Source organism: Oculina patagonica, chromosome 4 (genome assembly GCF_052425735.1).
Source record: "Oculina patagonica isolate OP01 chromosome 4, crgOcupat, whole genome shotgun sequence".
Classification (NCBI taxonomy): Eukaryota; Metazoa; Cnidaria; class Anthozoa; order Scleractinia; family Oculinidae; genus Oculina; species Oculina patagonica.
In genome coordinates, this window is record NC_135761.1 from 3,437,457 (window position 1) to 3,460,773 (window position 23,317).

The 23,317-nt window shown below is 38.6% G+C and overlaps 2 protein-coding genes and 1 long non-coding RNA gene across 4 annotated transcripts; 1 reads left to right on the plus strand and 2 right to left on the minus strand.

Moving 5' to 3' along the window:
• Positions 1-716: 716 nt before the first annotated feature.
• LOC144649299 (uncharacterized) lies at positions 717-10,229 on the minus strand. Its single transcript, XR_013569881.1, has 4 exons — positions 10,086-10,229; positions 7,097-7,172; positions 1,456-1,532; positions 717-828 (listed from the first exon to the last, which is right to left on the minus strand). It is a non-coding gene; the product is annotated as an uncharacterized LOC144649299 (long non-coding RNA).
• Positions 10,230-15,774: 5,545 nt separating this feature from the next.
• On the plus strand, positions 15,775-17,460 carry LOC144651160 (BTB/POZ domain-containing protein 6-like). The gene is made up of 2 exons (XM_078511049.1): positions 15,775-16,815; positions 16,854-17,460. The coding sequence occupies exon 1, from the start codon at positions 15,775-15,777 to the stop codon at positions 16,639-16,641; it is 867 nt and encodes a 288-aa protein (XP_078367175.1). The 3' UTR covers positions 16,642-16,815; positions 16,854-17,460.
• Positions 17,461-19,437: 1,977 nt separating this feature from the next.
• Positions 19,438-22,518, minus strand: LOC144652104 (uncharacterized). Of its 2 annotated transcripts, XM_078512135.1 has the most exons (3): positions 21,891-22,518; positions 21,508-21,697; positions 19,438-19,865 (listed from the first exon to the last, which is right to left on the minus strand). In XM_078512135.1, the coding sequence occupies exons 2-3, from the start codon at positions 21,674-21,676 to the stop codon at positions 19,483-19,485; spliced, it is 552 nt and encodes a 183-aa protein (XP_078368261.1). In that variant the 5' UTR covers positions 21,677-21,697; positions 21,891-22,518; the 3' UTR covers positions 19,438-19,482. The 2 variants fall into 2 exon arrangements, with proteins under 2 accessions (XP_078368261.1, XP_078368262.1); XM_078512136.1 differs by having other exon boundaries at positions 21,508-22,518.
• Positions 22,519-23,317: the final 799 nt, after the last annotated feature.

Genomic DNA, 23,317 nt, shown 5'->3' on the forward strand with positions numbered 1-23,317 from the left:
AATTAATTCGCGGTTGTTTAATTGAGTCAAAGAAATCATTTGCTCTTCCGAAATAGTTAGGTTCTGTTTCTAACTTAAAATATTCATTTCTAGGGGAGGGATGGTTTCCTTTCAAAACTAAGTGCCACTGTCTATTGTGGATACAATTTTCGAAATTTTTTGCTTTTGAACCCCAAAGCATCCATACCAGCCGGTGTGTTGCTTTATCACTGATATGTTTAATCAGTTTTTGTGTAAACTGTCTCCACAGTTCCTGATGCCAGTCCGCTTCCGATTGATCTCCTTTCTTGAAGGTGACAGTGATGGTAAGCGCGCTGTTCAGGAGAAGTACACCTTCGTTTGCCCACTTTGTTAAGTCACCATTTTTCAAGTTAACCTTATAGCCGTGTTTTTGCAAAAGCTTGAGTATGTTACCCGTGGATGTAGGGTATTCTAGTTTAAGATCGGGATTTAAACTGAACGCCAAGCCGGTAGCTTCGCCTGGTATTGGGGTTGGATCTTGGCCTAAAATAACCACTCTCATATTGTCCAAGTTTACCGTTCGAAAAGCTTTGAAGACGTCAGTCATTGGAGGTTGAACTTGGACTTGTTTTTCATGCATATGATTAGCTATTTCCTGCGAAATTCTGCCGATTTCGTCTTTTACTGGTTGGTCTTGAAAAAACTGGTCAAAGTTCACTGGAACTGTACTCACTGTACCGTACAGATACAGAGAAAGAGGGAAATCTATATAATCACGACCAAATGGTTTTTTTTGCTGTTGTTGTTGTTGGCCAATCATTGGTGATCGCTTCGTGTCGTTGATGTGGACCTGAACAGCATTCAGCCCTGCAAGAGAATTTCCATAATAAAAGATATGAGGAAGAGCCTAGCTAGCTGAGGAAGAGGCGGTTTCGTAGGTATCACTTGGTTTTAAACTAAACGCCTTCATTTCTTAGGTATCACGGGTATCACTATCACTTGTTTCATACAGTGTTTTCATGCTTCTGACAACTGAAATCATGATGTAGTTGCATACAACGTCTGTTAACCTATACATGTAGATTTGCGTCTGGAAATGCATACACATTTTTTCGTCCACACGAGTTTCCCGCCTGGCCACACGAGAACACATGGAAATTCCATAGCTTTTCATCTCCAGCGGACCAAGCAAAAGATTCCTTGCCCAGTAAAAAAAAGCAAGTTACACAAAAGCAGAAAGGGAATAATGTCTTTTATGTAACGGCTGGCGTATATAATAAAACCTTTAGTGTTATTTTAATTGCTATATTGCTATCATATCCGAACTTAATTGCAAAACAACTTGAATTCCGTGGTTTTATACCTGTTGTACCAAAGGAGCTGAGAAAGTTTGTCCGTTCTCATTGCTCCGTGACCTTCAAGGAGTACACTTCAATTTCAAAAAGTACACGCTGGCATCTACATAAATAACGATATCTATAACATACAATATACCTGCACAATTTTCGCTGAAGAAAGCCAGCAACAAAATGGAAACCACAGCTGTCGAAATCATGATGCAACAATCAGTCCTGAAAAGAGAAATTCACATAAACAAATTCAATTGTATAGGCAAGGTCCAGCGTATAAACAAAACAGGAGCACCGGATCCTAATAGAGGATCTAATCAGCTATGAAATTCTAAATGAACAAAAAAAGCAAGGCTGATTAAACAGTAAACAGTAAAATATATTCCTTTACCGTTAAATCCAGAGGCGGCGGAGCGTTTTGGAACGTGGGAGCTAAAGCTAGTTCTAAGGCTGTGTCCTAAAAAATACTCGGCAGGTTTTCATATTTGGAGCAACTTTTTTCCGTTCTAGACACTTTTTGCTTTTTGAGCAGTTTCCAGACCGAAGACTTCCGAAGTTTCTTTGATTGTTGTTCGGAGGCCTTACGAACGTTTCGATCATTTTTCGAACTTTTCCGAAGGTAAACGGTTTTCCCGAAGACTTCCAAAGAGGTTTCGAAGATGTTTGAACTTACTCACGAGACGGAGTATCTTGACAAACCAATTTTACGCCGCGTTCGCGATATTTTCGCCACCAAAACGTCGAGGACTGAGCCCTCCTGCCCCACCCCCTGCTCCGCTGCCTTTGAAATCAGCCTTGCGTTCTTCGTTTACACAGAGAAAGGCTGATACGAGCTGACCTACTTATGTGAACAAGAAAAGCAAAGGTTAACAGAACTGCACGCATTGGAGTTACAAGTTGCAAATCCGTTCTCTACTGATAATCGTACCCCACCTCCGTCTCCTCTGCTTCTTCCATCGCAAGTCTATGTTACAGTATAGTTTCATTGCTCCGTAATTAAAATAGAACTTGACAAAGAAACCGTTTGTAAAAGCAACAGCTTGCTCTTGGCTTTTTGGCTCTTTGCGTGTGCAGAACGCATATTTTTCGTACCGCCGGGCCTCTATCCCAAATTATTAACCCTTAATATGCTGAAATTACTCCAAAAAACACGTTTTTTAACCGTTAATCGATAGTTTGGCTCTACGGTCCTAAATTTCTCTAAACTTTGCTAGAAATGCACTTTCTGACATTGCAGTAGGATTTTGATGCAATTTCCATTTAAAAATGTATAACATTTTACTTTGGTGCATGCGCATAAGCCAATTTTTTTTCTTTTTTTTTTTTGCTGAAATGTTCCGATTTTTTTTCCTTGCTCCTTTCCTTTTCGTTTTTCTCTGCTTTCTTATTCTCTCTATCTTTTACTCTGTGCACCCCTTCTACATGTCCTACATGCCTGAAAAGTTTTGATCTTAATCAATGGAAAACCCTGGAAAGGAGACCATGATCAAGTACGGGTATTTTGGCCTGTTTTAGCACCAATTTTACACCAAAAACTGATCACGTTTTTTTCGATTAGCTCTGTCGGAATGCAGTCAATATTGAAGATGGACAGTCCTGTGGAAAGATCTATCCAAGCTCTATGGAGATGCAAATCACAAAAATCTGCTGACTTGTAAATTGGTGACGTCATAAGTGGCAGAATGGCCATTCCTCCAAATCCCGGAATAATCCGCGCTTAGCATGTTAAGGGTTAACGGTTAAAATCCAGCAATGGTATATTACAATTCCTAAATTCTGGTTTATGAGCTCATACATGTATACCATTGACCACGAATATGGTAGCCGATACGCGTTAACAAGAACAGCCGGGGAGCTCAAATATTGCAATTCTTTGGGTGTCTTTAATAAAACAATTATTCCACTCGCGCTTGTTGGATATGAGATAGTTATATAGCCAACGAGGCGCGTAACGCCTCGTTGGCTATCTACCATCTCATATCCAACGCGCGCTTATGGGGTAATTGTTAAATATCATCTTACTAGTGGCACATAAATTCTAACCTATAATTGAAAATTCATTTTTTTTTTCTATTGATGGGTTATTTCGTAAAACAGCATAGATTCTAACTATCAGTATTCTTTTCTGTAATCAATTATCTTCAATATAAATTTGGTCCATTTTTAACAAGTATCAAGGTTTTCTTCTGTTTTTGGAATTAAAAAGAATTGATCATTTGTTTGATGTCGTAACCTACATATAAAGGTGAACTTCTTGTTGCAATGTATATAAAGTTGCTCCTCGAATCTTAATTAGCCAAAGTAGTAAATAAGGTTATAATACTGAAGGAAAACAGTGAAACATAAAAACAAAATCACTTTAAACACCACTTTGTAATGCCAGAACTAACAGAAGTTAAGTTTACTTAAACTTTGGAGGTAAATAAAATTATTATGAACCGCAATGATAGCTATTATGTTGACTTATTTGAAATGAAAGACACTATTACTTGCTAAGGGTGGATACATTTAGGTCTTGTTCCACTAATGAAGAGGGTAGGTCTACGGGGCTGGGCTGCTATTCATTAATTAAGACCATTAGTAAACTTACAACTCAAAACCAAACTGACGCTAAAAAGACTACAAAATATCCGCGAAACGACAAAATTATATTATTGTATCCGAATACTACTCTGAAAGCTACAATCTATTTTGCAAAGGTCACAAACCTTGGAAATAAATTTGGGTCATTCTTTCTGTCGCCCTCCTAAGTTGGTGCTTTTTAAGTGTATAAAATTAAACTTGATAAAGGTATCGTTCCGGCCGAATTCCACGACATAATGAAGTACAAATACATCGAAGACACTAAATTGAGTTGAACCAATTCTTTTCGTTTAATTATTTCGGTTCATGCGTTAGGAAAACAATACTAACTAGGGAATTTTAAGACAGTACTTTCATCGTGGAGAATGAAAGGCTCTTCGACGAAACGTTTATGTTCCAGAGACAACTTGCTCGAATTAAGAAAAAACTCAAGACGTAACTTGATTGTTGATCGGAAAACATAACAGGGTTTGTCGCGTGATCAAGAAAAAATTATTCATAAAAATCACTCCAATGCACACCACTAAATCAGTGATGACTTACTTGTTCTAGAAGATGCCAGTTGAAGACAGTCTTGAACTTTTGGAACAGACAGAAGTTTATCAAGTCTTTTCTTTAACGCCGAGAACAGATTATGAACTGAATAGCTTTGATTGCTGTAATGTTGTGACCAAGTTAACTCATTTAAAATGGAAGACACGATGACTTAGTAATGGTGGATCCATTATGTCTAGTTCCCCTAATGGAGTGGGTGGGTTTTGGGGGCTGGGCTGTTATTTCATTAAAGCCATTAGTAACCTTAGAATTCAAAGCTAGAAGTGTCCTGAGTGTCATTTTTTCCATTTAGTGTGGAAAAAAGAATAACACTTGTATCATGACTGTTGTTCAAAAAACACATATCTGGTCTTAAGAAGGAAATGTTTTAGGAAAACAGACCTTTAATTGGCTCGATAACATTATGTGCCCTCCGCCAAAGATTCGCTACGAGAACGGCAAAAAAGATAGTTGACCGATAAAAATAACCTACTGTTTGATGACCAGGCGATTTAAGATAATTTTCCTACTACAGAGTTAAGTGACTTATTAAGGGGGCTTTCACACGAAATAAAACTGATATTCATCTGTCTTGGAGTGACAAGTTCATATATCAATAGCTTGTTTTCTGCTGGTTCTACAAAACGGAAATACAAATGTATAAACAAGTACTCAGATTTTATTTTTTTCTACCGAATTTCGTAGTTTCCTGGGAGTGCTAAAGCCAACAATGCTGAAACGACGGTATCTGCGCAAATACGGTCGACCTATAAAAAGAAAAATTCCTCTATTCACATCTACATCCGCCCCCAAACCCTAAGAAATAGGTCAAGGACATGCTGTGGCAAGATTCGGACAAATCTCTTTTTGGAATTAAAAAGAATTTAGTTGTTTGAGTCGTAACTCTCAATTAAACGCCTTTGGCGTTTATTTCAAACTCGACTTGGTGGACCCGGCGTTTATTTGAAACCGGCGTTTAATCGGGGTCCGGCGTTTATTAACGAGGTGCATTTTTTTATCATTTTTTCAAATTGATTTATCATTACCAATTCTCCAAGACCCAGGGGCAGTTTTTCAAGGCGGGACGATTTTTCTCGGCACGTGTTTGTTGAAATCGAGATTTGTGACAAACATGAACAATTTAGGAGCAAGTAAAATTTATGGGTACAAAGTACTAAGTTCATGAACGGCAACGTCGCCAACGTCCTCCTCGTTTATAAACGTACTCCTCCGACACTTAATCAAACATGGAAGACAAGATGACTCGGTTACGGTAGTACCATCTTTGTCCCATGCTCGAGTCATGTTGAACACTTCATCTTCATCATTTACATCTTGTTCCTCTGGTGGGTTTAGGGGCTGGGATGGTATTCATTAGTTAAGACCTCAGAACTTAAAACTAAAAGCTTAAACGACTCCCGACAAAATATTCGCGAAATTGACAAATTATGTTATTGTGTCCAAATACAAATCTGAAAAGAATATCCTATTTTTAAAAATGAAACCCCTAAGAAATAAATTTTCGCCCTCCTTTGTTCTACCAGCTACACTACATGCATTTTACCTCATTTTGACTAATACAATCTTTTCTGGGATAATTGCGGTAAAACTTTGTCAGATAGACTACAAAAGCTTCAGAACCGTGCCGCTCGCACGTTAACTTCCTCGGGCTGTGATGCTGATGTACGACAATTCGGATGGAAATTTGTGTACTCAGCGTCAAGTTTAGAAAGCCTTAATGGTAAATAAATCTTTAAATGGTCTTGTTCCTGAATAATCACCATCTAAATTCTTAAAAGCATTGGAACGCGCTATTCTTTAAGGGACTCTGTAAACAAACTAGTTGTTCCTCTTCCACAAAACGAACTATTTGAAAAATAGCTTTAGCTATAGCGGTGCAGCACTCTGGAACAGCCTTAAAATCACTGAATCTTAATTTTATTACTAAATTAGAGACACGCCATTCTGGAAAAAGGGTTACCTATTATATTAGTGTTTAGATTAGTATTTTTACTAGTAAGATTTTAATTACCTGATGAATTTTAACTGGAAAATAATAAAATGAAGTCGTTGTTTCAATTTATTGCTTCGTTAAGTGTTTGAAATTAAAGACCCACAAAAATTTATTCTTAACGTTTTTGACGTATTTTTAATTGTTTAACGTATTTTTTGGCCAAATTGCGAAAATTAAGTCCCGCAAAATATGCCCGTTCCATTTTCGCGAAATGAAGTTCGCGCGAAAATAAGTGACAATAAGGTATTCACTGAAAAAAACTCTAAAAAGCGGCAGTGACTTAGCTGATGAATTAAAAAGACACTAAATCGATCATTTGTTGAATCAATTTCCTTCGTGTAAATTCGAATCACTTGTTACTGAGAGAAACGATATTAGGGAATTTTAAAAACAGTAGTTCCATCGCGGAAAACTAAAAGGCTCTTTCGACAAACGCTTATTCCATTTACGTCCGGCGGCAAACAAAACAATGTTCTAAGAGACAGCTTGTTCGAATTGAGCAAAAGAAAAATCGCTAATAACTCAAGACGTGACTTACTTGTTCATAGTACAACAATAAATTGAAATCATAACAGGGTTTTTCCCGCGATAAAGAAAAAAGACTCATAACAAAATTATTCCAATGAACACCGTCACTAAATCAGTGATGACTTACTTGTTCTGGAATATGCCACAGCAGAAGGCTGTCTCGAGCTTTCAGGACTGATAGAAGTTGACTAAGTCTTCTTTCCCTCAACGCCAAGGAAAGATTATGAACTGAATAGCTTTGATTGCTGCAATGTTATGATTAAGTTGACTCATTTAAAATGGAAGACACAATGACTTAGTAATGGTAGATCCATTGTCCTTTTCCTCTAATGGAGTGGGTGGGTTAAGGGGCTGGGCTGTTATGTTATTCGTCAATTAAAGCCATTAGTAACCTAATAATTCAAAACTAGAAGCTTAACTTATTCCTTTGTCAGCTTTGGCGACGTTTTTGTTAAATTAATTATTTACCATTAAGTTTGGAAGAAAGAATAACATTAGAGTGACTGTTACTCACATAAAAATTAACTGTTCTTAAAATCTTTCTTGGGAAAAATTTTAACGAGTTAATTCTGTGTTTAAAATCGAATGAGAGGATGTATCACGATTTTAACGTACCATTCCAGAAGGAAAATGAGACATATGTTTGACAAAATACTGATAAAATGAGTAATTCGCCTTTAATTCGGACACTCGCGAATGAATCGCAAAGATGGAAACACGGGATGCTTTTTAAAAAACAGACCTTTCAGCTTGAAAACGTTATGCACCGCGCCAACGATTCGCTTCGAGAACGGCAAAAGAGTAGTTCAAAAATAACCTACTGTTTGATGACCAGGCGATTTAAAATTGTTTTTCCTACTTCAGAGTTAACTGACTTATTATTAAGGGGACTTTCACACGAAATAAAATATTCATCTGTCTTGGCAATTGGCGTGACAAGTTCATATATCAAAGCTTGTTTTCTGCTAATTCTACAAAACGGAAATGCAAAAGTATAAATTTTTCTACCGAATTTCGCAGTTTCCTGGGAGTGCTTTCGCAGTTTCCTGGGAGCACATGCTGCGGCAAGATTCGGACAACTCTCTTTTGGAATTAAAAAGAATTTAGTTGTTTGATGTAGTAACTTATTTCAAACTTGACTTTGTGGACCCGGCGTTTATTTGAAACCGGCGTTTAATCGGGTTCCGGCGTCTATTAACGAGGTGCAATATTTTTTATCATTTATTCAGGTTGATTCATTATAACCAATGCTCCAAGAACCAAGGGCAGTTTTTCAAGGCGGAACGATTTTTCTCTTCGTCCCACCTTGACAAACTGTTCCTGGTTCATCAAAGATGATTATTGCCAAAAGTTACAGTATTGCAAACGGCACGTGTTTGTCGAAATCGAGATTTGTGACAAACATGAACAATTTAGGAGCAAGTAAAATTTATGGGTACAAAGTTAAAAGTTTATGAACGGCAACGTCGCCAACGTCCTCCTCGTTTATAAACGTACTTCTCTGACATATAATCAAACGTTAGAGGGATCCTCGCAATTGCAGCAACAGTGAGCACATGCCACAAGAAAGAAAGTTCGTCAGTCAAGACATCACGAACACGAACATCGATCCAAGTTTATGTTACGCAGGACTTTTCCTTTGGACAGTACTAGTATGTCATAGCAGTGTTATTCACGAGAATCATTTTATTTACTTTTTAGTTCGACCGCAAATAAACGGGACCACGATTAAACGCATCCCGACGTTTATTTAAAAATTGGCAGTTTTGACCCGGCGTTTATGCGAGGCCGGCTTCTAATCGGGGTCCGGCGTTCAATCGAGAAAATACGGTAGATCGTATAAAGGTAAACTTCGTGTAAATTTTGAATAGCACTAATAGCTAGTGAGTTGGCATGAAAGACCTGATGACTCGGTTACGGTAGTACCATTTACATTTTTTTCACGAATGGAGTAGTAAAGACCTCAGAACTTAAGACTAAAAGCTTAAAAGACCCTCGACAAATTATCTGCGAAACTGGTAAATTATGTTATTGTGTCCGAATATTAATCTGAAAAGAATAATCATTTTTGAAAAGTGACATCCCTGAGAATTTTGGCCTTCCTTTCTGTTACCCAAGCGCCGTTTGTTCCACCAGCTTACAATGCTCTAGTACAACCACATTTTGACTACTGCAATCTTTTCTGGGGTAATTGCGGTAAAACCTTGTCAGTCAGACTACAAAAGCTTCAGAGCCGTACCGCTCGAGTGTTAACTCCTCGGGATATGATGCTGATACGTGCCTAATACGACAGTTTGTATGGAAATTTTTGTACTCAGCGTCAAGTTCAGAAAGTTTTTTAAAATGGTAAAAAAATATTCTTTGTATGGTCTTGTTCCTGAATACTTATCATCTAAATTCCTTAAGCGCAATCAGAACGCGCTATTCTTTTAGGGACCCTGTAATCTTGGGGAGACAAAACCACTGAATCCTCATTTTATATATTAGAGACACGCCATTCATGGAAAACTGGTTTAGGTATTATAGTAATGTATTTTTAGAAGTAAGATTTCATTTACCTGATTAATTTTTACTTTGTAGAAATAAATATAATAAAACAATTAAGTTAAGTCGGTACTTCACTTCATTGCTTCGTTTAGTGTTGTAGACACTGGTTTGAAGTTAAATTTGATAAAGGTGCCGGTTCAGGCCGATTTGCACGATGTTTTCTTTAAATCAATTATTTACTGGAAAAAACTCTAAAAATGACTTCTTTAAAAACAGTTTTCTTTATTTACCCTGGCTAAGGGTAAAATCTCACTGAAGACACTAAATTGATCATTTGTTCAATCAATTTCTTTTGTGTAAATTCGGGTCACTAGTTACTGAGGGAAACGATATTAGGGAATTTTAAAAGCAGTTGTTTCATCGCTGAGAACTAAAGAGAACTTTTTCGACAAACGTTTACTCCTTTACGTCCGGCGGCAAACAAAACAATGATCTAAGAAACAGCAAAAAATATCTCCAAGACGTAACTTACTTGGTGATAGTTCAACAATTAAGTGAACAGGGTTTATCCCGCGATAAAGAAAAAACGCATAACAAAATCACGGCAATGGTAATCAATGATGACTTACTTGTTCACGAATATGCCAAAAGAAGATTGTCTCGAACTTTAGGAACTGATAGAAGTTGACTAATTCTTCTTTCCTTAAACACCAAGAACAGATATAGATTACGAACGAAATAGCTTCGGTTGCTGCAATGTTTAGTTGACTCATTTAAAATGGAAGACACGATCTTTTGCTAACGGTGGATCCATTATGCCTTTTTCCACTAATGGAGTGGGTGGGTTTAGGGGCTGGGCCGTTATTCATTAATTAAAGCCATTAGTAAACTTAGAACTCAAAACTAAACGTTTGACTTCTTTCTTTGTCCGTTTTCGCAACGTTTTTGTCGCATAAACAATTTACCATTTAATTTTGAAGAAAAGAATAACATTGTCATGACCATTTCTCACATAACTGGTCTTTAGTGGGAAATATTTTAACGAGTTAATCCTTTGTTTAAAACTCTTTCGAGAAGATTTATCACGATTTACGCGTATCATTTTGCAAGGAAAATGGGGCATATGCTTGATAAAATGATTAATTCGCTTTTGTTTCGGTCACGAATAAATCGCAAAGATGGAGGCACGGGATGCTTTACGGAACTGTAGCTTATAAACAGGTCTTTGGCTGGAAAACATCATGTGCCTCGCCAACGATTCGCTACGAGAACGGCAATTGAAATAGTTGGACCGATAAATTTTGAGTTTAAACTAAATCCGAAAACCGTAGGGCAATGTTTGACTAACTTATTACCAAATTGCTAATTTTTCTGAACTGAATAATTTTTAGTAAACAATATTGTTAATTTTCCATTTTTCAGTCTGATCATCAATCAGTCAATAGGCCATTTTAAGATATTTTTCATACTTCTTCCTGCTTCCACATGTAATAAAATATTCACGTGTATATTTATCTTGCCCTCAAAAGTTCATATTCCAAAGCTTGTTTTCTGCTAATTCTACAAAATGGATTTAGACGAGTATACTCGTACAACGTCATTATAAAAGGAAAGAATTTTCTGAGGCAATCAATTCGGATACATTTCAATAACAAGGGTCTGCTTTGAAATCGCAGTCTAGGGTCGTTGCTCGTTTTAATTCTTCTTGATGAGCACTCATAGATTTAATATTCTCGACCGAGTTTTATACTTTCCTACGAGTGTCAGCCAACTGAAGTCAGTCGTCATTCCGTATTTGAAATTAATTAATTTTCAAAATATTTTGTTCACAGATATTGGAAATGCACAAAGAAAGCACGTAGTTTTTATATTTATGAGTTACATTCATAGTTTCTCAAATAATAGTTTTCTTAATTACCCTGGTTTCTGAAAGATAGCTACCGTAGACACAGGGCGCCCAGGCTGACGCTTGGACAACTCGGTCAAAATGGCGGCGTCAAAATTACAAGGATTTGTATGAAACTTCAAGGGAAAAAAATTGTCGAACGAAAATATATTAAACCGCTAGTAGAGTTCACATTTCACATCATATGTTGTCTATGCGACGTTTCTTGGCTGTTCTAAAGCATTTAAACCCTATTTAACCGATATGTTTAATTTTAGCTTACTCTTACCTAAATATATGCAAGGGTGAACACTTCCGACGCTAGATAAACACTACTGTTCGACAAAAATGAGCCAGAAATTGCTTTTATGCTTCAATTTACCCACAAACTCTCAAATTGTTGAACAGAATGAAATGTGTGCTGTGCTCCGTTCGTAAAGGCAATGCAAACAACGAGATGGAGAAAAAATGGCTCTGTGAAAATTGACATATAGCCGGTTTATTAAAATTGCTTTTTATTTGATCCACTCACTCCAAAACTTCGCATGGGCATAGTTCGAAGACCATTATTTTACTGCAGCGAATTTTTGATTCGCCTGCCTCTCTCCGCGATTTAAGAATACGGTAAAAATAACGATGGTCTGCAAACTTTTAGCTTTCTCCAAAACCTTGAACCAGAGAGAGTGGACGCATTTTTAATTAGCCTTGCCTTTCACGTGCAGCCTCGCGCTATGATTGGATGATAGTTGTCAGGGCGACCATATTTTTTCCCGTAGGGGAGGGAGGCAAACGAGACCGTCCAGGGTGCTCTGCCTTACACATGTACACTGGCCTGAGCTCCCACAAGGTCATTTTGCCTCACATACAAATCTAGACTCACTGGTGTACCGTGAGGGAATTTTGCAAACCTTGCATATTAATATTATGACCGCACACAGATTCAAAGCACGGGCACGCGACAAAGCGAAAATGCTGTCAAAACCGTACCTAGCCACAAAAGGTTTTGCGAAGAGCCTACGGATATAATAGCTAATGCTAGTACCGTGCACGATGTTGTTCAGCTGAGAACAGACAAGGAATGTAGCAAGATTCAAAACGCACGTGTCGACTAGTACATTCTAAGTTCATTCTCCACAATTACTATAATATATGCGAGCGACTTAAAAAGTAATTACATTTGCATTGAAATGAAAACACGTACACTTGCCTTAAATTCAATACTGTCGTCTATGTTTAATTTTTAAAATATTTCATTGAGACGTTTACGATAATATGTTTTTAATTGTGTAGTTTAAGCTTATCTTTTGACTTTTTATTATATTAGCGAAGCCACTTTGAACAAACGCTCAAAGCTATTGCACTTTGCTTTGTTACATTGTTGATGATGTTGCTGTTGCGACTTGTTGTTTTGTAAAGTGCGATGAATTTAATTCGCAAGGGATTTGCAGAATTCCCTCACGGTATACCAGTGAGTCTAAATTTGTATGTGAGGCAAAATGACCTTGTGGGAGCTCAGGCCAGTGTACATGTGTAAGGCAGAGCACCCTGGACGGTCTCGTTTGCCTCCCTCCCCTACGGGAAAAAATATGGTCGCCCTGACAACTATCATCCAATCATAGCGTGAGGCTGCACGTGAAAGGCAAGGCTAATTAAAAATGCGTCCACTCTCTCTGGTTCAAGGTGTTGGAGAAAGCTAAAAGTTTGCAGACCATAGTTATTTTTTCCGTATTCTTAAATCGCGAAGAGAGGCAGGCGAATCAAAAATTCGCTGCAGTAAAAGAATGGTCTTCGAACTATGCCCATGCGAAGTTTTGGAGTGAGTGGATCAAATAAAAAGCAATTTCTGGCTCAATTTTGTCGAACAGTGGTGTTTATCTAGGGTCGAAAGTGTTCACCCTTGCATATATTTAGGTAAGAGTAAGCTAAAATTAAAAATATCGGTTAAATAGGGTTTAAATGCTTTAGAACAGCCAAGAAACGTCGCATAGACAACATCGGATGTGAAATGTAAACTCTACTGGTGGTTTAATATATTTTCGTTCGACAATTTTTTTCCCTTGAAGTTTCATACAAATCCTTATAATTTTGACGCCGCCATTTTGACCGAGTTGTCAAAGAGTAAGCCTGGGCTCCCTGTGCCGTAGATCGAAGATACTATTAAAGAGCGTATAAATCTCGTTCCAAAAAGCTGCGATCGTTTTTGTCGGCACCAAGACGGGCCACCGGGTCGGACTCTTGCAAAATGAAACTGATCATGCCACATTCTCGAACCCAGAGCACCTCTCTTTTGCGCATCACTGCAAAAGACAAGAGCTCTAGGGTCGAGAATGATCATGCCAGAATTTCTGGTGTTCCGGTTTTTATTGCGCATGCTTAAGTTTTAAGCGGAAGTAAAATCTCCCAGAACGGAAGGGAATCTAGCCTGCGCCGCAGACAAAACTTTTGAGGCCCCCACTGTGTACCGGGATTTGAGCACGCGCCATGATTGGTCTGTTAAAAAAGTCATTGTTCGATAAGCCGTATTTGGCTCCGATAGGCATTTCCCTGGAGTTTGCGCTGAAAGCAAACAGAAAGGTGAGCAGAAAGCAAACGTGAAAACCGTGACAATGGCCGCGGTCAGCAAAGAAAAGAAAAGAAGCCTTTCAAGCAGTTATACGGATGATAGAAACCATGGTCTTGCCTGAGCTAAACCATTTGGTGAAAACGATTAATATGTCATCCGCGAAAACAAGCAACACATCTTGCAACAGTATTAATTAAACAGCCGGGTGAGGCATCACATCGACATTTTTATGGAATATTTTAGACCTTGTTCTTCCAGAGCGAACATTTCAAAACAAACCGCACTAGGGGAACATGTGGCAAATTATTACAGAGTTAGAGGTGTCAAACTTTACACACAGGCAACGTGTAGAACTTATGACCTCTTCACACAATATAGTGCCCTTCAGAAACAAGTAGAAAACAAAAAGGTCGAAGGACAACAAATGTAGATAGGCGTACGGGCCGGGGGGGCTGGGGGGGCTGCAGCCCCCCCAATTTTTGGGCAACTCAGATTTTTTGGGCAGCAAGAGAAATTTGGGCAAAGCCAGTTCTTAAAGAAGTTCCATGTCTTTTTCGAAGAGATATATATTTTTTATTTAAAGTCGGCGTGGTAAAGCCAGTTATATTCACCCGAGACAGTGAAGGGGATCATATGTTGATATATACGTATTTGTAATTTTTTTGTTTCGGCATAACTTTCTTGAATTGAAAGATATCGTAGATTATCGACTGGAGACGCTCGAAGATTTGCCGCATTCACGTGCTAAGCAACCACTGTCCCATTACCACGGGCTTGACGTACCGAGAGCCAGTGAAATTAACGCCCGTAGTTTCGTAAAAATGTACGCGACAGTGGAATCAAATCCGCATCTTACATGCGTTTTTTTGTTTAGAACTCGACTTATGCCATATGCATATTAGCCAGCGGTACAAAATCGTAAGCGGGCCTATTGCCACCGTATTAAGAGCTACTACGCGTCTACGACAAGGTGCTGTCCGGGCTTGAGCTCAGGTTTAGCGGAAATAACCAGGAAATACTCTGTGCTTTGGGAAATATCTGTTACAGTGAAACACCTGATAAAGAAAGCTTCTCCCGCGTTGCTAAATTTTACAAAACTGACGGCGAGATTCTGGAAGACGAGCGGAAAATTTACGCGAGTTTTCGTCATGTGCGCGGATAAGGCTACGTGACTGTTTCAGAAATGCTGGAGATAAAGCACGAGAATGATGTATTTGATATGTTTCCAGAGTTTTTTAATGTGGTACATATCCTTGCAGTGATATTTGCTACATCGTGTTCTGAAGAACGATCATTCAGTGCGTTGCGCAGATTCAAAACCTACCTTGGCAGCACCATGGGGCAACAAAGTGTCAGTAACATGGCACTTATTAAGATTGGAAGGGCATATGCCAACTCTATAGTCAACAATGTCATGGATCGTATCATTCAGTGATATCTTCGGCCGTCGAAATGGCAGAGACAGCTATTTCTTTTAACGTGTTTTATGAGCTCATATGGTAGATTCATTTTAAAGAATATGTTCACTTCATATGTAGTCCTATGTTAGTGCATCATATGTCCCTTGTTTCTTTTCAACTGTTTCGTAAAAATTTGGGCAACTTGCGAAAAATTTTTGGGCAAACGGTTCACCGCCCCCCCTGACAAAAATTGCCCGTACGCCTATGCAAATGTACAAAGGTTTCACAAAGGACACACGGCAGGAGCTGCCTAGGTCTGTCGGCAATCAGGTATAAATGTCAAGTTGAACGGAAATTCTAAACGCACTTCCGGTGATTCGTTAAATCCGTCGGGGGTCCAGCAGCCGGGGTTAGATTACGTCTGCAACGTATGCTACACTGATGAAGTTTGCTTAAACGAAAATAACGTGATGCAAGTGTTGTATTTGGCCGAGAAATACATGATTCCTAACCTGACGGAAGAGTGTGCTAAATACTTAAGACAGAATCTGGATATTTCTAATGTGTTTTGCGCACAGCAGTTTGATATTAAAGGTCTTCTGTTTCCTTGTTGGAGTTTGATTGACAAAAATACAGAGAAAGCTTTGCAATCAAGTGAATTCGTGGACATCCAGAAGTCTGTTTTAAAAGAATTAGTCGAAAGGGATAAGCTGAAAGTCAGAGAAGTGAAATTGTTCAAGGCTGTAGATTGTTGGGCAAAAGAAGAATGTAAGAGGCAACTACTTAAAATGGACGGCTGTGTCAAAAGACAGGTCCTTGGAGAACAGATTATTAAAAGTATATGTTTTCCAGTCATGAAGAAGAGCGAATTTGTGGATGTTGTTCTTCCAAGCAAGATATTAACAGACGAGGAAACATGTAACATCATGAAATATTTCAGTTCAACCCCGACTTCAGCAGTTGGCTTCCTGGATATTCATAGAGTAGGTTCTCTTTTGCGATGCTGTAGATTCAAGAGTTTTATTCATGGAGCCGAGAGTGACTATGAAAATGATCCTGAGGAAGAAGAATGGTTTCCACTCATAGTTGACAAGGATATAATGTTGCATGGTGTCTCCTTGTTAGGAAATGATGGTGGTAAATTTGAAGTCACCTTAATAATATTAGATGAAGTGGATGAAGATGCCAATGATGAATCCATTCTTGCATCCAAAACTGGGATTTTTATATCGGAGTGGAAAGAGTGTAAAATGACTGTTATTATGGGTTTGATGTTATATTTCATGTTCCGTTTGCTGTTAAGAAAAAAACTAAGTACTATATTCAGGCATCAGTAGATGGCCCTGGCTCTATGTTAGGAAAAGAAGCCATTAATAAACGTGTTCACTCTTCTGGTGTGACATTTGACTTTTATCATCAGTGGTTTTTTTATGGCACAGAGTATGGAAGTGTTGACCCAAGTGTATTTGCAGAGATGTTATTCACAGTTTAAGAGTGATCCAAAAGTACTGGTAGCAAAAAAGTAACTATTTGGTTTAACCAGCTCTAGCTATCCTACTTTGAAAGGCGACATTAACTCAGGCCATCAACTACATGTATAGGACTATAATGTCGAGCTTGTGCAAGAGTGGTGCTATATTTGGGGGCAATTCTTAAAAGAGCAGTTTTCAATTGAGTGTCAAAAGTAATTTGCATTTGCTTTGTTTTTGCATTACTACGCTTAGTGTTTGGTGCACTTTCTCAACCAATCAAAAGGTAAACCAACATCAATCATGATTCCTTTGGGCACATTTTCCTGTATTTCGTGTCAGCTACATATTTGGATCAATAATGTCCTTTGTGGTTCAGTTGGCCAGAGTGATTACTTCGGTTTGCTTTTTACAACACTCAATTAAAAACTGCACTAACAATAGTTTTTCCTATCAGTCTTTAAAACTAAAAACAACAACAACAACAAAGTCAGGTTGAAATGCCAGTGCCACTCTCTCTTCTGCAGTCGAGTAGCAGGCAGCTGCATTGGAACAAAGCCCTCTTTTAAAAAGCACCACTCTTGGAATCTATTCAGTATTGTTTTACATAATCACGACACTATTGTTAAAGGATATGTTGCTTAAAAATATTTCTGCTATGATCTACAGGTTTCTTTCCCGTTGCCAGTGAATGACATAAGACTGTTAGAAAACCCCTGTATAGACTGTTAGAAAACCCCTAGAGAACCCACTAAAGTGGCAGCAAAACTGATAATAATGTCCTAAATTGTTTGAATTAGAGTTGCAGAATAAAGTGTACGTGAAGATTGTTGCACAAAAGATTGAGGAAAAGATCTCAGTCAAGATTTATTGACAATTTTGTAAGTACCACTCAGTATAAAATTCTAGAGTGTGCTACTTGTACGTGCCTGATGTGCAAAGATTTTCCTTTCAAGCACTACTTTAAACTTGCTAAATACGATGAAACAATAAACCACTATCAAGAAACTACAGGACTTATCTGGGAATAAGCCAGTTTAACTTGACTCTAGGGAAAGCAGTTTTCTTACATATGCAAAGAAATTTAAAAGCTTATGCCTGCAACTTGCATGCGCACAGATCTCTAACCTCCGGTTTGCAGAAAAAACCTTAATATGAGGCGGTCTCTTTTTTGTTTTACTACTTTACGATGTTATATTTATCCCACCTAGGGATAGCGAGGGAGGGGGTGCCTGTGACCACCCTATGTGAGATATTTTTTTTTTAGTCAACAACATACAAACCTTATCGTTCAGGTGGCGAAAACCCGTGAATCCAAAGAATCAACGTGGCATCCATGCATGTAAATTTTTTTTTACCAGTACCAGATACTCCATTAAAATGCAGCTGTTTTTAAGGCTTGTCCCTCACAGCAGCTCAGATTTTTTGTTTCACGCTGGACGCTGGATGTATAATTATTGCATTTGTTAATGAAAGATAGAATTTATTATTTACCCAGATTTTGCTCCCTTGGACTGGCCGAAAACTAGTTAAGAAAACTATCTTTCATACCCTACGGGCTCTTGCAATTTTGTTAGCCTTTGAAAAATTTACTCGTGCTTATTTATCCCAAATTGCACTCGAAATAATGTGATTACCTATACATAAAGGTGACAGAAGAATGCCAGCTTTCATTTTGCTTTTCTAATAAAGGTCGAGTGAAAGCGAGAATGATTTTGAGTTTGAATCTTGACCTCAGGCTCAGCTTTTTCTGATTCCCGTTCCCTACTCGATTCAGTAGGACGGGGAAGACCCTGGGAACTAATTTGGCCCTCTTTCCCAGGGTTTCTCTTCTTCTCACTCTTTGAGACCTTGGGAAAGAGGTAGATTTATAAGTAGTTAAATTAACTCTCATTCTCACTTAACTTGTTTTTATATTGTGGCCTAAATTTACTGCCTTTCATTTAAATGGTTTATAGAAAATCTTTATAGAAGAGGCCGGCGGAAAAAAGTATTGTGAACTATCTTCTCATTTGTTTTGGAATCCTCCAATAGATATAACGTACGTAAAACAGAACTAAACGCTCTTTTAACTGATATCAAAAGAAATAAATTCATTCATTACAATGCAAATACGAAAGACCTGAAGATTGGAATTTTTTCGGTATAATATTGTGTCGGGGTAAAAAAAAATCAAATGTGACATAATAGACACCGTAAACAGTCCCTCTTTTACCCACCACCCTACCCCTGTCCCCCATACCCAGAGTGGAGGTCAGTGTAGTTTTGTCCTGTCTCCAGATAGGCTTTTTAACTAGCCGCTGATCAGGAAAATGATCCCGTAACCCTTCTCGGAGAGGAACGAAGACGTGAGTCGATAGAGCGCCGGAACTTGAGCCTTCTTCCCAGCTTCTCTATTTAAAAAAAAAAAAAAAAACAAGATAGCGCCCCCACGATTGAACGTGAGGGCCGGATAATTTCCGCGCAGAAAATAGACAGACTGTTCAGGCTGCTCACGTTTTTTGGATTCGCACAGTTAAGCTTGTTTACAGTGATCATGGCCATTTCCATAAACATTTTTTATTGCACTAATGATTTGTTTTATTCCCGCGTGTTTATTGACATAAAGGAAATAAAAATTTCTAAGCTACTGTATTAAGATCATCAGTCTGTTTCAGCAACTTGTTTCTTGTGCTGCTCTCTTTCCAGTTTTCGTTTTCCTCCTTGTCGTTACTGTTTCCTTGACTTTCGATTTCGTCTTCTTCCTTTCCTCTTAATCTTAATCTTCTTCTTTTTCTTTATTATTTTTTTAATGACGACAACTGGGGGATACGGGGAGGGGTATTGACCAGGATATGGCCATGGGGCAGGGTACGGTGTGGGATAAGGCGGGGGATAAGGCGCGGGATAACGGGAACCATGCAGTGAAGGATACGGGGAGGGATATGGGGAAGGATAAGGGGAGGGGTACGGGGATGGATATGGGGAGGGATACGGGGAGGGGTACGGGGATGGATACGGAGAGGGGTACGGGGAGGGATACGGTGAGGGGTAGGGTGAGGGATACGGAGAGGGATACGGTGAAGGCCAACCTAGGAAGGCGTCCTTTGTTCCTGTTAAACAAATTAAAAAGTGAAAAGGTTGTTACTCCTAATGTTAAAACGGAGTCGCAAATGCACCGTGAAAACTTCTATACACGCAAGACACTGTACGTAGATTCCAGTCGTCCGCTGTTTCTGCAGTTGAACAAAATGTTTCGTTTTCCTCGCTACCGTTTCTAAAGAAGTAAGTTATCAGTACAAGCCATTTTTCAATCAAAGTGGAATAAGTTCTATTTGTAATAGTGACAATAGAAAGCAAGGGACCGCGGACGAAAATGCTGCTGTGTACGTAGGAGCTGGAGACAGCTCTAATCAGCCAAAAATAAAAATACAGAGACAAGAAAAGCAAGGCTGACACTACGTAGAAATGAAAAAACCTTAACGGGACAACGACATGATAGAGTCCAAACTGAAAGTCAAAAATGCAAACTCTGGACAGCTGTTTCGACCTGATTGGGTCTCTTCAGCAGAGTGTATGCCGCACAGAATAGAACAACCAGCGCAAAGACAGTTGTCTATAAAGTGCTCGTGGTAATGACAATCCGGATGGGCTCAAATTCAAACACTCGCCCATTGATCACAGCCGCGTGGCTGTTACTCAATAGGTCAAGAATTCGAAATATCATGTCGTTGTCTCGATAAGGAAAGTGAGAATAGACAGAACTATCCTTACACTGAAAACATGGACAAAACCATGTGAAAAACAACACTGCAAACATGGGCAAAACCATGTGAAAACAGTGAAAATGTACAGCATATCGGATCTAAAAGATCTACGGTCCATCCGGATTGTCATTACCACGAGCACTTTATAGACAACTGTCTTTGCGCTGGTTGTTCTATTCTGTGCGGCATACACTCTGCTGAAGAGACCCAATCAGGTCGAAACAGCTGTCCAGAGTTTGCATTTTTGACTTTCAGTTTGGACTCTATCATGTCGTTGTCCCGTTAAGGTTTTTTCATTTCTACGTAGTGTCAGCCTTGCTTTTCTTGTCTCTCTATTTGTAATAACCTGCGTTAGCTTGAAAGTATTCTTGGCCACCAAACACAAGTCTTGTGAGTACATGCCATTTGGCGAGGACATTAGTTTAAAACTCTAGCAATAACCTGCTAGACTTTTCATCGTCTTTAGAAAAATCGAGACCACAGCGACAACTTTATTGGAAATTTTCCACGTTTTTTTGGTTGTATTTTATCTATTTTCATAATTTCTTTTTTTTGTTTTGCTTCAGTGAAGTAATCAGATAGAGGAGGTTCCACTGTAGATTATATTCCTTTCTGTCTTGAATTGACTTAGCAGGTCAAAACACGCCCTATTGTTAGTTTTGTAGTTTTGTCACCGGGGCGATCTCCGTCCATCCTTTTTTGCAATCAATGGAAAGAAAAATGTATCGCTGTGTAATCGAGATTTGTGTGATCGATCCAATGTGATCGTTGTGTGTTACGCTGAATGATCACTAACCCGTGGTACATTTAGAGACATGCCAAATTTCATTCAGTTCCTTAAGTTATTTAAAAATCAATTTTAAAATTTCTCCTACCATTTCAAAACTTCACTCTGACCTATTTTGCTACCAACGCTCTAAAAAAGTTCCGACAAATCTAATTCTTAAGATCTGGTAACTGGTTTACGGTAATACGTTTATAGTTTTACCTTCTCCAGAACCCGATGTGCCACTCCCAGAATCGAACGAACCTTCTTCGTCTTCATCGTGAGATTCGTGTTCGTGCGTGATGGGATCGTGATCTTTCGTGTTTTGATCTTGTTTCATTGAGGCAACAAATGCCAAAATGCAGGCGAGTAACAGCAGTGTTGCTCTCATGGTTTGTCCTCAACATAAACACTGTATGAAAGAAAACCAGTATTGTCAGTTAAAATGAAAAAAATGTTTGATTTTCCCACAATTACTTCAGTCATTGACAACTAACTAAATGTATGCGAAGGAGCTGTTCAATCTATTTAGTCATTAATCGTTAGCCGTAAAATAGAAAGTAAAAATACCACCTCTTTTGAACATTTGGAACTATTTCTCCCACCTTTTCAAGATTTCGTCATTTGTGGTTTTTACCTGAAAATTTCTAGAGAGTAAACGTAACTAATAAGTAGAAACTGAAATCTGTGAATTATTTATTACGAACGTGCGTGTCGGACTTAAACGATCTTAAATCCTATTGGTGAATGAACATGAAATAACCAAGGTATCTAAATGAAATTGTTTGGTACCGATTACTGTTGTGAACACAAAATACCTTACAAATAATCGTTACCCCGCTATTTTCTCCCAAGTCTTCGTTATCGTCCTGATATTTTCAATTTTAAAGGAAAATGCAATATATCTGGTTGTAAAATTGTCAGGATAAGTGATTCGCTGGTTTTCTCAAGTCACTTTTCCAGAGGGGGTGGGGACTCCCATAATAGCGACCTTCAGATTTGACTACGAGTACGAGATCGAGTACGAGTACGACTTTGGAATTTCGACACAATTGTATCCCCCAAACTATAACTCTTTCCTGTTGCTGACTAACACATAAATAAACGTTAGGGATAAGATTGGTGTGATAAGTGATTAAAGGAGGCACACGAATTTGGTTTGAAAACTCGTACTCGTACTCAATCTCGTACTCGTAGTCCAATCTGAAGGTCGCTATTAAAGGAAAGGGGATGCTCGTTGTCTCGCTTAGGGGTGTAAAATACAGATTTTGGTCTCACTTAAAGGAGAATGGAGAGTGCAGCATATTCGGTTTGTAAAATTATCAGGGTAAGTGATTCGCCAGGTTTCTCAAGAAACTTTCCCGAAGGGGGGGGGGGGGGACTCCATATGAAGGGGACGGGGATGCTCGTCGCTTCACTTAGGGGTGAAAAATAGAGATTTTGGTGGCAGTCTAGATCAGTCAGGCATGAAAAATGGCATCTTTTAGGTGTCAGAAAAAAATTGAGCCACGCCCAGATTGATCTTCTTTATAGGTTAAATTCGGATTTTTTGGCGAGCAACCCCATAATGTTGCCCAAAAATAGTTGTTGCAAGTTGTCCTGTGTAACACCGCCTTAATATTTCATATTTTTAATCCATGCAGTGTTCGTTTTCTTCAATTTTTTAATCAACCATCACCGAGTCACTGACATAAACTAACCGGACAACCGCCTCCATGTGTTATGAAGTCCACTATCCACACTGTGTGAAAGAGAAGAGACGAGAAGAATACTTTCCTTTACAAAAGTTAGATTATGAATACCTTTTTGGTGTTATTTATAAAAATCTCTCATTACTTATATATTTGGTTCGCAATTTATCTTACTATGCTGTCGTCGAGTGATTTTTTACCAGAAAAAATGGATCGATTTCTCAAACCTCTCGATAAACTAGAACCAAAGTCGTTTTCCTTGGATTAGCTTCACACAGACAAAGGTGACTGCACGGGGGGGGGGGGGGGGGGGGGGTACTCCCATATGTGGCCTATATAGG

What these genes read in the sequence shown, in the direction of transcription:
- LOC144651160 (XM_078511049.1), top strand. Translation starts at nt 15,775, where the DNA reads ATGCAAGTGTTGTATTTGGCCGAGAAATACATGATTCCTAACCTGACG.
- LOC144652104 (XM_078512135.1), bottom strand. Translation starts at nt 21,676, where the DNA reads ATGAGAGCAACACTGCTGTTACTCGCCTGCATTTTGGCATTTGTTGCC. An exon ending in CACATCGGGTTCTGGAGAAG is followed by an intron (nt 19,866 to 21,507) that starts GTAAAACTATAA and finishes TTTGTTTAACAG; the next exon opens with GAACAAAGGACGCCTTCCTA.